Raw genomic sequence first — 12,410 nt, forward strand, 5'->3', positions numbered from 1 at the left:
AGCATGATCAAACTTCAATTCAATCAAATAAGCCTTACCTATCAAAATATCAATTCACTTTTATTTTCAACAAATTCGACACTCATTGCCCATACAAAAACTCCCCAACTTGGTCTGCTTAACTCTCATTTTCGCAAGGACAGATTTTGGGCGCAGTCGAGCATCTCTTTTTCCGTCTTCCTCTCTGGTCTCGCGCTCTTCAGTACGGGATCTCTGATAGTCTAAACACCCGTGTATTCTGCCACTAGAGGGAGCTTTAACTAGGTCCTATTATTGGACTGCACATCTCTAGTAGTCTGCAGTTAAAAGCTAGCACTACAGTAAATGTAAATAATTACCTCACTTGTGAGGTACAACTTGATATTTCTAAAGTCAAGAAAAGTAATTGAATTAATATGCCAAATCTAGCATCCCCCACTTTTTCAAATGTTGTAAATGAGCATTAAGGGAGAGGCAAACGCTGTCATAGGTCCCCGGTAAATATAAAAATACGTAGCTAGCGACATCTAGTGGGTAACAAATATTTACAAAGAGTGGGACCTGGACATAAATAATATGACAGAACCACACACAAAAAAATAAACTACTCACTGTACAGCCAGAAATGGATTGGTCACCCCCCGAGGCCGGTTCCACTGTAGCTGTCTTCCCTTAGGGAGTTTTTCCCTGGCCACTAAGCCCCATATCTGTAAAGCTATTTGTGACAACAGCTGACGTAGAAAGGGCTTTATAAAATACATTTGATTGAACGATCAGTTTGGAATATTTTATTCTTTCAAGGACAATTATGAAGTAAAGAGGACCCACTTTTACATGTCAAAACAATGGATTCACCACATCAACATATTAAACACTCACTGAAGTATGATCTAGAAATCTTCCTTTACATTAGGAATGACACCACTACAATAGGCGACCAACCAAGGACCTAGAGGGCCTCAATGTAAGCCATGTGCATTCATGGCCATCTCTCAAGCAGCATACTTTTAAACCAACAAGTTGGACTTTCAATCCAAATGTTATCCATTCAAGTTAAACCCTTCAGCACTGAGGCTCTCCAAGACCAGGATGGCCAACCCAGTATTACACCAAAGGTCCATTTAGAAATGCTCAAAAGTAATAAACAAAGCTGAATCAATGTATGAAACCCACGCCAAATACTATTTCAAATTATCTTTTTGGGCCTTTTGCCATAGGGATCAGCCAAATGATCTTTCATCTCCATGGATAAATACCATGGAGATGTATGTAACTTTTACCATGGAGATGTACCATGTATGTAACTTTTACATACATTTAAAAAAATAAAATAAAAAATACTATAGATGTACAGTTGGTGAGGACAGGATGGAACACTCAGTTGGAGACCCCCATAAGAATACAGTCAAATGCATCCCAAATGGAACCCTGTTTCTTATAATGCACTACTTTTGATCAGGGCCCAAAGGGCTCAGGTCAAATGCAGTACACTAAGTAAGAAATAGGATGCCATTTGGGACAAACACATGGTCACAGCAAGTTGGATGTTATGAACATTAAAATGGAAGTCAGACTCTAGGGTTCATTTTAATTTAAGGGCTCAAGCTAATTGTCTTATCAGTAACACCGTAATTCATTAGATAAAAAAATAAACTAACGACAAACAAAATCACGACTAAGTAAAAGGCCAACTGGTCTGAGAAAGTTCTTATCGCTGTTCTGTTCGAGTACCATCTCTCCAAAAGAGTATGCATATCAGCCCATTCACAGCAGTGGAAAGACAAGGAGCTCAGATCATTTAAACCTCAAAATTACAACAAAAAAAACGGAAGAAAAGCAGAAAATGTACATGCAGCGTTTCCCCTAAGATTTTTCAGCAGTGGTGGCAGAAGTAATGGGTGGGGGTCTTCAGCAGCGGGGACAGAGGTAGTGGGAGCAGGGTATCGTCTTGGGGTATATATCTACATTATAAAATCTCTACGGTGCGCCGCTGCTAAACGGATAAAGGGGAAACACTGACGCGGATAACTGGTCTTGAGGAAAACATCTACATTTCACTCTCCACAGATAGTTTACAGGGGATTACAGACCTGAGAAGGAGAAAACACATTATCTATGGTCACTTGAAATCAGATAATACTTATATTCATCAGCAACAGTTCTCACCGTGGATAAAGACCACTTGCATCAGAATGGTAAACACCCTCATGCTTCACAAAGAAACAGACATGTGCCCTTTATATATATACTGTACACACAACAATTTACAATTCAAATGTTTAACCAATCAGGACTGAAGAGTGCCTACCAAAATGTTATGCATACATCAAAACAAGAGCGAATAATGACAGCTGACCAACTACAATTACTATTTCAGTGTAATATCTCCTTAGAGCACCCTTGTACCCACACATATTGATTCATTCTGTGTTACTGCAGAGAAGGTTACTTACACCAGTCATGGAAAAATATACCATAACTGAAACTAGTGGAAAAACACAGATTACATCAGTCATAAATATAATCATGTGCTTTGTTATACATTACGACTTTTGCATACAAACAGTTCAAATACTTCAAACACATTTTTACAGGCATTCAATACAAATTACGACATTGTTGAAATGTTTCACTTCCATGTAATGAACAGAACAGCAAGCATGTTCACCACCAGAGAAACCATATGCGTGTCAAACCAAACCTGGGAACCTTAGATGTTAAATAGTGGCATTCCATGATTGATCACGGGTAACAGATCCTATACAGATGTTAATGAAATCAAATATATTTTGAAAGAATGTCCCTACTACGAAATACATTCCCTAAATGTCTAGTGGCCCTTTCAATTGTGATAGATTGAGACAACAGTAAACGTACGTGGGGAAAGCCAGGTTTTCTAGAGATTAATTATATGTACCACTATACTATGAAGACCAATTGTATTCAAAGGGGACAGGATTTTGTCTTAAACACCTGCAGTTTAATCTAACCATTTGGCTGCATTCCTTTAAGACAAAATGGTGCAAATATGTCACTCTTCAGCAAATGATGGTTCAAAACAATCAGACAGAAAATACATTTAAATAATTTACTATGTATTTACACAATCCATCTGCTTGTCCAGCTTTGTCTTCCATTGATCTTGTCATATTGAAGATGAATCTTCTAGTCACCCATTTTTACTTTCGACGTCTACAAGAAAAGACATTTGATCAAGTATGTAATAATAAAACAAAAAGGCAAACATATACTTGGTTGAGGCAATCAGATACGGAATATGATAGAATATGATGCTATTCAACCAATCAGGGGGGGGGGGGGGGAGAAAACCATGTCAAAAGAATGTCAGTTACCTGCAAGATGGCCACAATCACTCCAAATAGCCCAATTGCACTGCCAAAGATTTCCACAATAAGGATTTTAACAAAGAGGCTGCCATTCTGAGCATCTGCCAGGGCGGCCCCACTACCAACGATGCCAACACAGATGCCACAGAAGAGGTTGGAGAATCCCACAGTAAGACCAGCGCCAAACATGGAGTAGCCTGTTAGGAGAGAATGCAATCACAAGAGCACAGCATTTCCTTCAGCTGTATTTTTCATTGCACTGTTTAACTAAGCCAATGGCAAGACGTGCCTACTTTACTTGTGCCTGCCTTTATCCTATTGGACTTTAAGGACTGGTGCCAATCAAAACCTCGCCTAAGTACCAGTGTGTTTGTGCTATCATGCTAACTCGTCATGCCAAACAATGCTGTGATTTTCAATCTTAACAATGGAGTTGGCAAGAGGAGACAGATCTGGGACGAGGCTAAGCAACACCCACCAACCAACCATTCATTTCTTACCCGCTTGGTAGTTCCTTGCCCCAATGGTCTCTGGTGTGGTGCCACTAAAGCTCTATAAAAAGAGATGTAAAGAAATAATTACATTTGTGCTGTCTACTACATTATCACACACCAGGGAGATTCAGAGCTCTACTCCAAGATGTCCTATGTAAAAGGCTACAATTAGGAGCCACAAGTTCAGTCCCAAATAGCACCGTATTCGATATATACAGTCGTGCACTGTCTGACCAGGCTCTCGTCAAAAGTACTACACTCGGGAATAGGGTGCCATTTGGACTGCAATCACCATAATCACTAGTGAAAATGTAAAAAGGGCACAAATGATGATCAAAGTATGCCATCCCGCTCTTGCTTACCTCAGCCATGTTACTTATAACGATCGCCATGATGATCCCATAGATGGCTACAGCCTCACAGAAGATAATGCTTTGGATGGGAGGAGACAACCACAGTATAATTACATTTGTAGTATATTGATCGGAAAGATTCAAACTTAATACAGTACGCACATACAAGTTTTATGCCTACACAGAAAGCACACAAGGCCTGTTTCTTAGATCCAGACATCGACTAAAAAGCATTTTCCATTGACCGTGCTTTTTAGTCCAGGACTAGGTTTAATCTGAGTCTGTGAAACCGGTCCACAACACAGATTCTACATTTTAGTCATTCAGCAGACGCTCCTATCCAGAGCGACTTACAGTTAATGCATTCATCTTAAAAGTCCAATGGAGCTGTTTTTATCCCAATATCAAATCATTTCTGGGTAACAATTAAGTACCTTATTGTGTAGGCTTGAGTGGTAGAACATATAGCAGGGTATTTGGAAATAGTCCCAGTATAGTTTTTCTATACCTTCAAACCTATTTATTTGAAGTCTTAATGCATATGAATATTTGTAGCTACTTTTTAAGTAAATACCTGCAGGCAACTTGTTCAATAAGTTAGGAGACATAGAAGATTGTGTTCTTCATTTCAACTGTTACATGAAGTTTACCAGTAGTCCCCAGTCTCGTGGTGTTTGTTTACAAGCACACAATGTCAAGAGACCCCGGTGAGTCACTCACTGTTGTGCAGCACACATGCCAGGTGATCTAGTTACAGTATAGAAATCACAACTAAATGTTTACCAGCTAGATATCTTAAAATTATCAAGTTAACTGTCTAAAATGTGTTAAATGCTCTGCAGTTGTGCATTTGGTTTGCTATTTAGTAGCTAGTTAAGCACTTAGCTACATGGCCATCTTCTTCCAAAACCAAGCGTCACTTGGTAAAAGCAGAGAATCCTGGATCAGGAGCCTCACGGCCTAATATTTGTTTTGTGCATGCAGCAAGCTGAGAAGCATTTTTTAGTTGTTTAACTTTATGGGCTGGGATGTCTGCCCTGCAAATACTTAGGTCAGAAACTATACATTTTCACAATGTGTTCATAAGCATTCTCTATGGGATTTTACTTGTAAGCATTGCTAACCTTCTCATTTCAAAAGCTCTGTAAGGGTTTAAAAATGGCACCCCTGTGTTCAGTGCCAGTACTACCGAATATATCTTCAAGATGCACTATGCACACATCTCTCTGCCATTTTCTGGTTGCCTAAATTCAAATAGTTCACGTAATTTCAGTTTGTGACAAAACAAGCAGTCATTGTTGTGGAGAATCATTGTACCATCTAAACCACTGAAATATATTTTCCAGAACCAAAAGTGTATATTCAGCTGTTTAAAGCTGGTGTACAAAACCGAAATAGATGCAAAAACAAAACTTCAGAACGGGAAGCACAGAAATAGCACATATAGAACAGGTCTCCCTTCTTAGACTTGCTTAAAAAAAATATAACTCACATTTCAATGTGAATTTGGTTAGGTCACCCAAAAAGTTACATATTGTAGCTTTAAAATGGTCAAAAGAAAAAAATGCTTCTTAGCAAGTGCAAGTTCTCAAGCAAGAATTTTGATAGGACTGTCTTTAAGTGGTCTGAGTGGGGAGGGAAATAGAAAATTAGCTGTTATTGGGGGAAGGGGGGGGGGGACTGGTTCCATTCCCTTTTCAATAGCTTACCTGACCAGATTCTTTGTTTTAATCCGTGGTGCTTTTACACCACCTCCTATGATGCTGGAACCGGTGATGTAAATGCCCCTGTAAAACAAGGACAATTTAGTATACAGTGGGGCTAAAAAGTATTTAGTCAGCCACCAATTGTGTAAGTTCTCCCACTTAAAAAGATGAGGCCTGTAATTTTCATCATAGGTACACTTCAACTATGACAGACAAAATGAGAAGAAAAAAAATCCAGAAAATCGCTTTGTAGGATTTTTTAGGTATTTATTTGCAAATTATGGTGGAAAATAAGTATTTGGTCAATAACAAAAGTTTCTCAATACTTTGTTATATACTCTTTGTTGGCAATGACAGAGGTCAAACATTTTCTGTAAGTCTTCACAAGATTTTCACACACTGTTGCTGGTATTTTGGCCCATTCCTCCATGGAGATCTCCTCTAGAGCAGTGATGTTTTGGGGCTGTTGCTGGGCAACACTGACTTTCAACTCCCTCCAAAGATTTTCTTTGGGGTTGAGATCTGGAGACTGGCTAGGCCACTCCAGGACCTTGAAATGCTTCTTACGAAGCCACTCCTTCGTTGCCCGGGTGGTGTGTTTGGGATCATTGTCATGCTGAAAGACCCAGCCACGTTTCATCTTCAATGCCCTTGCTGATGGTTTTTCACTCAAAATCTCACGATACATGGCCCCATTCATTCTTTCCTTTACACGGATCAGTCGTCCTGGTCCCTTTGCAGAAAAACAGCCCCAAAGCATGATGTTTCCACCCCCATGCTTCACAGTAGGTATGGTGTTCTTTGGATGCAACTCAGACATGACGAGTTGAGTTTTTACCAAAAAGTTATATTTTGGTTTGATCTGACCATATGACATTCTCCCAATCTTGTTCTGGAGCATCCAAATGCTCTCTAGCAAACTTCAGATGGGCCTGGACATGTACTGGCTTAAGCAGGGGGACACGTCTGGCACTGCAGGATTTGAGTCCCTGGCGGCGTAGTGTGTTACTGACGGTAGACTTTGTTACTTTGGTCCAAGCTCTCTGCAGGTCATTCACTAGGTCCCCCCGTGTGCTTCTGGGATTTTTGCTCACCGTTCTTGTGATCATTTTGACCCCATGGGGTGAGATCTTGCATGGAGCCCCAGATCGAGGGAGATTATCAGTGGTCTTGTATGTCTTCCATTTCCTAATAATTGCTCCCACAGTTGATTTCTTCAAACCAAGCTGCTTACCTATTATAGATTCAGTCTTCCCAGCCTGGTGCAGGTCTACAATTTTGTTTCTGGTGTCCTTTGACAGCTCTTTGGTCTTGGCCATAGTGGAGTTTGGAGTGTGACTGTTTGAGGTTGTGGACAGGTGTCTTTTATACTGATAACAAGTTCAAACAGATGCCATTAATACAGGTAACGAGTGGAGGACAGAGGAGCCTCTTAAAGAAGAAGTTACAGGTCTGAGAGAGCTGAAGGGAAATCTTGCTTGTTTGTAGGTGACCAAATACTTATTTTCCACCATAATTTGCAAATAAATTCATTAAAAAATTCTACGATGTGATTTTCTGGATTTTTTTTCTCATTTTGTCTGTCATAGTTGAAGTGTACCTATGATGAAACTTGCACAATTGGTGGCTGACTAAATACTTTTTTTGCCCCACTGTAAACATTAAAAGAACATGCCATACAAGAGGAGAAATATAGCCTACATGGAATGGGGAATAGGATGGGGACAAGACACTAGTTGCTATTTCAATTTTCAAGTCTAAGCTTCTCTATTCCAAATTCAAAACGGGACTATCTTTTCTGAAGAAACACTCAGGGGGAGTTGAAGAGTACTCACCAAGCAGCTCCAACAACAGAGAGCGAGATGGCCAAGCCAATTCCAAGGTTCGCCCACATGAAGGGCGAGGTTTCTGTCAAAAACCTGTGGGAGAGAGAGCACAATTTCACCATGAAAATCAGATGTTCCATGATCTAGCCTAGGCTAAGATTTCTGGGTGGGGGAAAAAAACACCCCATTTTCTGAAATGTTACCACCAGTAATCAGCACCAGGCTCAGAATATAAAACAGATTTCTATTCGTACGTCTATAATATGATGTTCTAAGACAAGGATTGTGTGTCATACTAACCATGCCACATCAAAGCGGAATCCAAGGTCGAAGATCGTGTAGCAAATACCTGAAAAAAGCACCAATCCAGGTTATGCATTGCAAAGTATGCAAACATTTTCATTGGTTTATGCATTTGTGTGTGTGTGTGTTGCAGTACAGTTCAGTAACAGTACACACAAAGGCACAGAGCTGCAGAACAAAAATGTGTCAGAAATGATTAAGTGTCAGAAGTGTGATAGCTCACCCCCACATGACAAGTGTTTCAGTTCCCATTTTCCTTACTCTAGCAGCTAGATAACTATGGCAACTATAAATGATGTAACTAACAGAATGTTCTATACTTAACAGTATGCTTTTAAAAAGTTTTAGTGCAGGGTAGCCTTATGCAGTCGAACATTAGCTAACTATCTGGCTCTCTAGTCTGATTAATCATGCTGTACTACACAATTAATTGTGTACATATGGCCTGAGGTTAATGCCTACCAAATCGTGTAAATGCTTACAAGGCAGAATGTCGAATAAAATGACTGTACATTTAAAACTTACTCTACCGGTTACGTCCATGTGGCTATTTTGTTTCAAATTTCGAGTAGTTGAAGGACACCCGGTAGAGTAAGTTTAAATGTAATTGTATTAAACATTCTTGCCTGTAACGAACATTAACCAGACTTCGCATGCATTAGCGTCAGGCTGTCTATACACCAATGAATTGTGTATTAGTCTGATTAATCAGACTACTGACTCTGCAGTGATATGCTAGCTAACGTTACTTCCATACACGTTTAGTCGAATTCTTACATACGAATAGCTAGATAATCTACCTTTTGGGCGACAGTGCCAAAGGTGCACAACATATAATTCAAGGAAGTTAGTTAGCTCTATTTGTCAGGCAGGCTAGCTATTACCAAGCTAGCACATCACTGCAGACCCAGATGAGTTTACGCCGTTGCCGCTAGCTATCACAACAGGCTTACGTTAGCTGGCAATCAGCACGGCCTGTGAAGCACGACACAAACATATACAATCAAATGAATGAAAGGAATATATTTACAAAATGCATTATATATTTACTATCGTTATTAACCCCATTACCCTAGCTAGCAAATGTAGCTAAAACGTTCTTACCGACGATGAGAATGGTACTCCAGAAGGCCAAAGTGACCCCGGTGTAGAGAATGGCGTGTCCGTTCATGATCACCCAAACCGCGATATTTTCCGGACTATCTCACTATGCTACCTTCAGTTTTGTCTTTACAATTGACGTCGAACGGTCTGAATAACCCCAAAATCGTTCAACTGAGGAAGGGAAATCTATCCATCAAAAGGGAAGGGATGCAGTCAGCTGATCGAGCTTGACTTGAGCATGTGACCGTGACAACAAATGTAATTTCACTTCCTTCTTCTTCTTCGTGCCAGTTTCCGCGGGAGCTCCCAGGCACAGACGTAGGACCAGTTGTACATCTAAACTTTGTATTACTTTTTCATTCACAGGTCATAACGCAAAACCGACCTTAGACCAGCACTTGGGCAATCTACACACTATAGGCTACGGTTATTTATTTTAATTTTATTTTAGGCTACGGTTATTTTATTGATGCGAATTTTTTCGCGCTTCTAAGAAAATGTAGTTCCGCAAGTAAAATAAACTGTACAGAGGCATTATAGAAACATAAAATAGCATGTTGATCTCATGATGTAAGCTAAATTCCAAAATACAAACTTGAGTTCCTGGTTTGTCTTTCAACTTTCACAAATATATAATTATTTCCCAGCAAACATGTTTGTATATACTATGGCTTCACCTCTTTCTCTCTGTTTCCAGTGAGCAAAGACTGTATAGAAGTAGTAAGGTGCAAATTACAGGTGTTTGTAATTCAGCTCCTTGCAGTGTTAAACCATGACCACATGATGGCGCTACATCACTGGTTAAATGTGCACATGACTGGTGACAAGAACCCAAAATTAAACGTTTTGTTCAGAAATGAAGAAGCCGAAAAAAGTGACGCATTATTATTTGCCCATTTCAAATTCAGTCTGGAATTAGGAATATTGGCTATTTGAGCGATGGACCTACTATGTAGGCCTACGTAAAAAATTAAAATAAATGTTCTTATCTTTCAATATCATATTTTAGTCATTTAGCAGACATTCCTATCCAGAGCGACTTACAGTAGTGAGCTCATACATTTTCATAATGGTCCCCCATGGGAATCTAACCTACAACTTGGTGTTTCAAGCACCATGCTCTACCAGCTGAGCCACATGAAGCTCACAGCGCGAGACAGATGTACAGGGACTGTCACTCCCAGAAAAACAAAAGTCAGACAAAGAAAGGGTAGTGTAGACTTACTTACAGAACATGCAGATCTTTTCACATTTCAACCCTTCAGGCAGATCATGCACAATTATTCAGGGGTTGTTGGAAATGTTAATAGTTTACACATTAAAAACTTTGTTATCCATCCACAAACACATTCATATTCCTTTAAATCTGAAGAAAATTTGTTTTTATGAATAAAGTGCCAAAAGTGCCAAAATCAAGGCCATTACAAGGTGCAAATGAAGGTGCAATTGTTTCCTGGTGACTACTAACTAGTCTTGATCAGAGCCCTATCTTGGTGTAGTGCCCTATATGGAATAGGGTTCCATTTGGAACGTACACAGTATCTTCATCTACTGATCCGACAACTTGCACAGTACAGTGCATGCAGACTGATAAATCACTATATAGCCCAAACCAACAGACCCCTCTGACGTCAAAACTAACGACCGGTATCCCTTCTTTCTTTTTTTTCCAAAACACTTGACCATGCTGTCTCTGACCAACTCTGGTTATCTCTCTCAGAATTATCTTCTTGACCCTAACCAGTCAGGCTTCAAGGCGGCTCACTCAACTGAGACCTCCTCTCCTCTGTGACACAGAGGCTCTCCGCTCTGCCAAAGCTACAGTGGAGATTTGAACATGTAAATCTTTGTGGGGCAAAAAAAAAAAAAAAGTAAGGTAAGATGCGCATGCCAGCAAAGCCACTACACAACACAACACAACACTAAATACAGTAATTGCACTATAACGGTGACAAACGGTTCCCACAAACTGTTGGGCCTTCATAAAGCTGTCCCAACAGCAGTCCTAACATCTTACCACTGCTACACCTGGCTATCAGCAGAGCCTTGTCTGGCACCGAAACAGTTAATTCAGCCTCATTTACTGCCTTAAAAAAATATAGCTTATATGGCTGACTTTTAAACAAATGTGGTTTCTAATGACAATTGAGATGTACAAACTATGGCATAAGGGGACGACAAGCGGATAAGAGGCAATCCGTAATTTAAACATAATTAAAACATTAATGAGCGAGCTAGGGCGGATGTAGTCAATATAACTATTTGTTTAGCGCTTTTGAAATGTACAGTGACAAAATTCAGAACATGGGCCGTTCTTACAGTGTTCTCCCTGTACACAAAGTCAGAACCGTAGGATAAATAAAGGGGGCATATAAGCAGACAATGAAAGCTCTTACAATATTCGATTATTACATTTCTCTAAACAGGTTATAGACTACATGTGCACCACCAAGTCAGAACAGTAGGTGAAATTAAGAGGGGTAAATAGACCAAATTATTAGGGTGAGGCACATGGGCTACTAACATCTTACTTCACAACATACACTTAGTATTACTTTCTTAGCTACAATATACATATCTCCCTGGCATATTACATCATTTATGCAGCAGCATACAATACATTTTTGGATTCACCTTGTTGTGATGTGCTCACTTGAACAGGAAGGTGGCGCGGCGGTCCTTCATGGGCAAATTTAGCCATCAAAGTCTGTTATTCTCTGGATTTATGGTGCTTTCAAAACAAGTGGGAACTCGAGAAAAAACAAGGTTGAATCATGATGACGTCTTGACCTTCAGGTCATAGCTCTAGAAAGAGGCCAGATGAACAATTCTGAGTTGGATGACCGTTCAAAATGTATTTTCATTGTTGTCTTGAACTCACTGAAGTTAAGGTTTCGCAGTTCCAAGTTAACAATTGTTTTGAGTGCGGCATAAATCATGCTTCATTGACAGCATAGCCAATCCTGAATGTTTATCATTTTAAATGTGGAAAAGAGCCCCTTAATCCCAGATTTGGGACAACACAGCCATCCTACTGAATAGCAGGCTCGTAATTGCTTTGCAATGCTTGTAGTTAGCCAATGTTACGGATTCCTTCAAATCCACTCATTGTTGAATTTGCTATTTCCAACTTGTTGTGTAATGCTTATGTCCAATGGCCAATGAGCACCGATACGTTTTATCTATAATTTCTCTTCATTATTTATCTTCATACGACAAGGATTAAAAAGCTACTGTACATATAACGTGATTTGACATCATTTTATCTGTGGCCAATAACCTTGAGCCTTCTTGGATG

The 12,410-nt window shown here is 39.7% G+C and overlaps 1 protein-coding gene across 1 annotated transcript; it reads right to left on the bottom strand.

The window, feature by feature from the left end:
• Positions 1-752: 752 nt before the first annotated feature.
• Positions 753-9,370, bottom strand: LOC115103088 (V-type proton ATPase 21 kDa proteolipid subunit c''). The gene is made up of 8 exons (XM_029623712.2): positions 9,113-9,370; positions 8,006-8,054; positions 7,715-7,798; positions 5,883-5,960; positions 4,183-4,252; positions 3,827-3,878; positions 3,333-3,523; positions 753-3,171 (listed from the first exon to the last, which is right to left on the bottom strand). Exons 1-8 carry the CDS (start codon positions 9,177-9,179, stop codon positions 3,145-3,147), a joined length of 618 nt encoding a protein of 205 aa, XP_029479572.1. The 5' UTR covers positions 9,180-9,370; the 3' UTR covers positions 753-3,144.
• Positions 9,371-12,410: the final 3,040 nt, after the last annotated feature.

This window comes from Oncorhynchus nerka, linkage group LG20 (genome assembly GCF_034236695.1).
Source record: "Oncorhynchus nerka isolate Pitt River linkage group LG20, Oner_Uvic_2.0, whole genome shotgun sequence".
Classification (NCBI taxonomy): Eukaryota; Metazoa; Chordata; class Actinopteri; order Salmoniformes; family Salmonidae; genus Oncorhynchus; species Oncorhynchus nerka.

Excerpts from the sequence above, each read along its gene's own strand:
- LOC115103088 (XM_029623712.2), bottom strand. The coding sequence starts at position 9,179 with ATGAACGGACACGCCATTCTCTACACCGGGGTCACTTTGGCCTTCTGG. Across the intron at positions 8,055-9,112 it reads GAGTACCATTCTCATCGTCG|GTATTTGCTACACGATCTTC; the intron begins GTAAGAACGTTT and ends TGCTTTTTTCAG. Across the intron at positions 3,879-4,182 it reads TTATAAGTAACATGGCTGAG|AGCTTTAGTGGCACCACACC; the intron begins GTAAGCAAGAGC and ends CTCTTTTTATAG.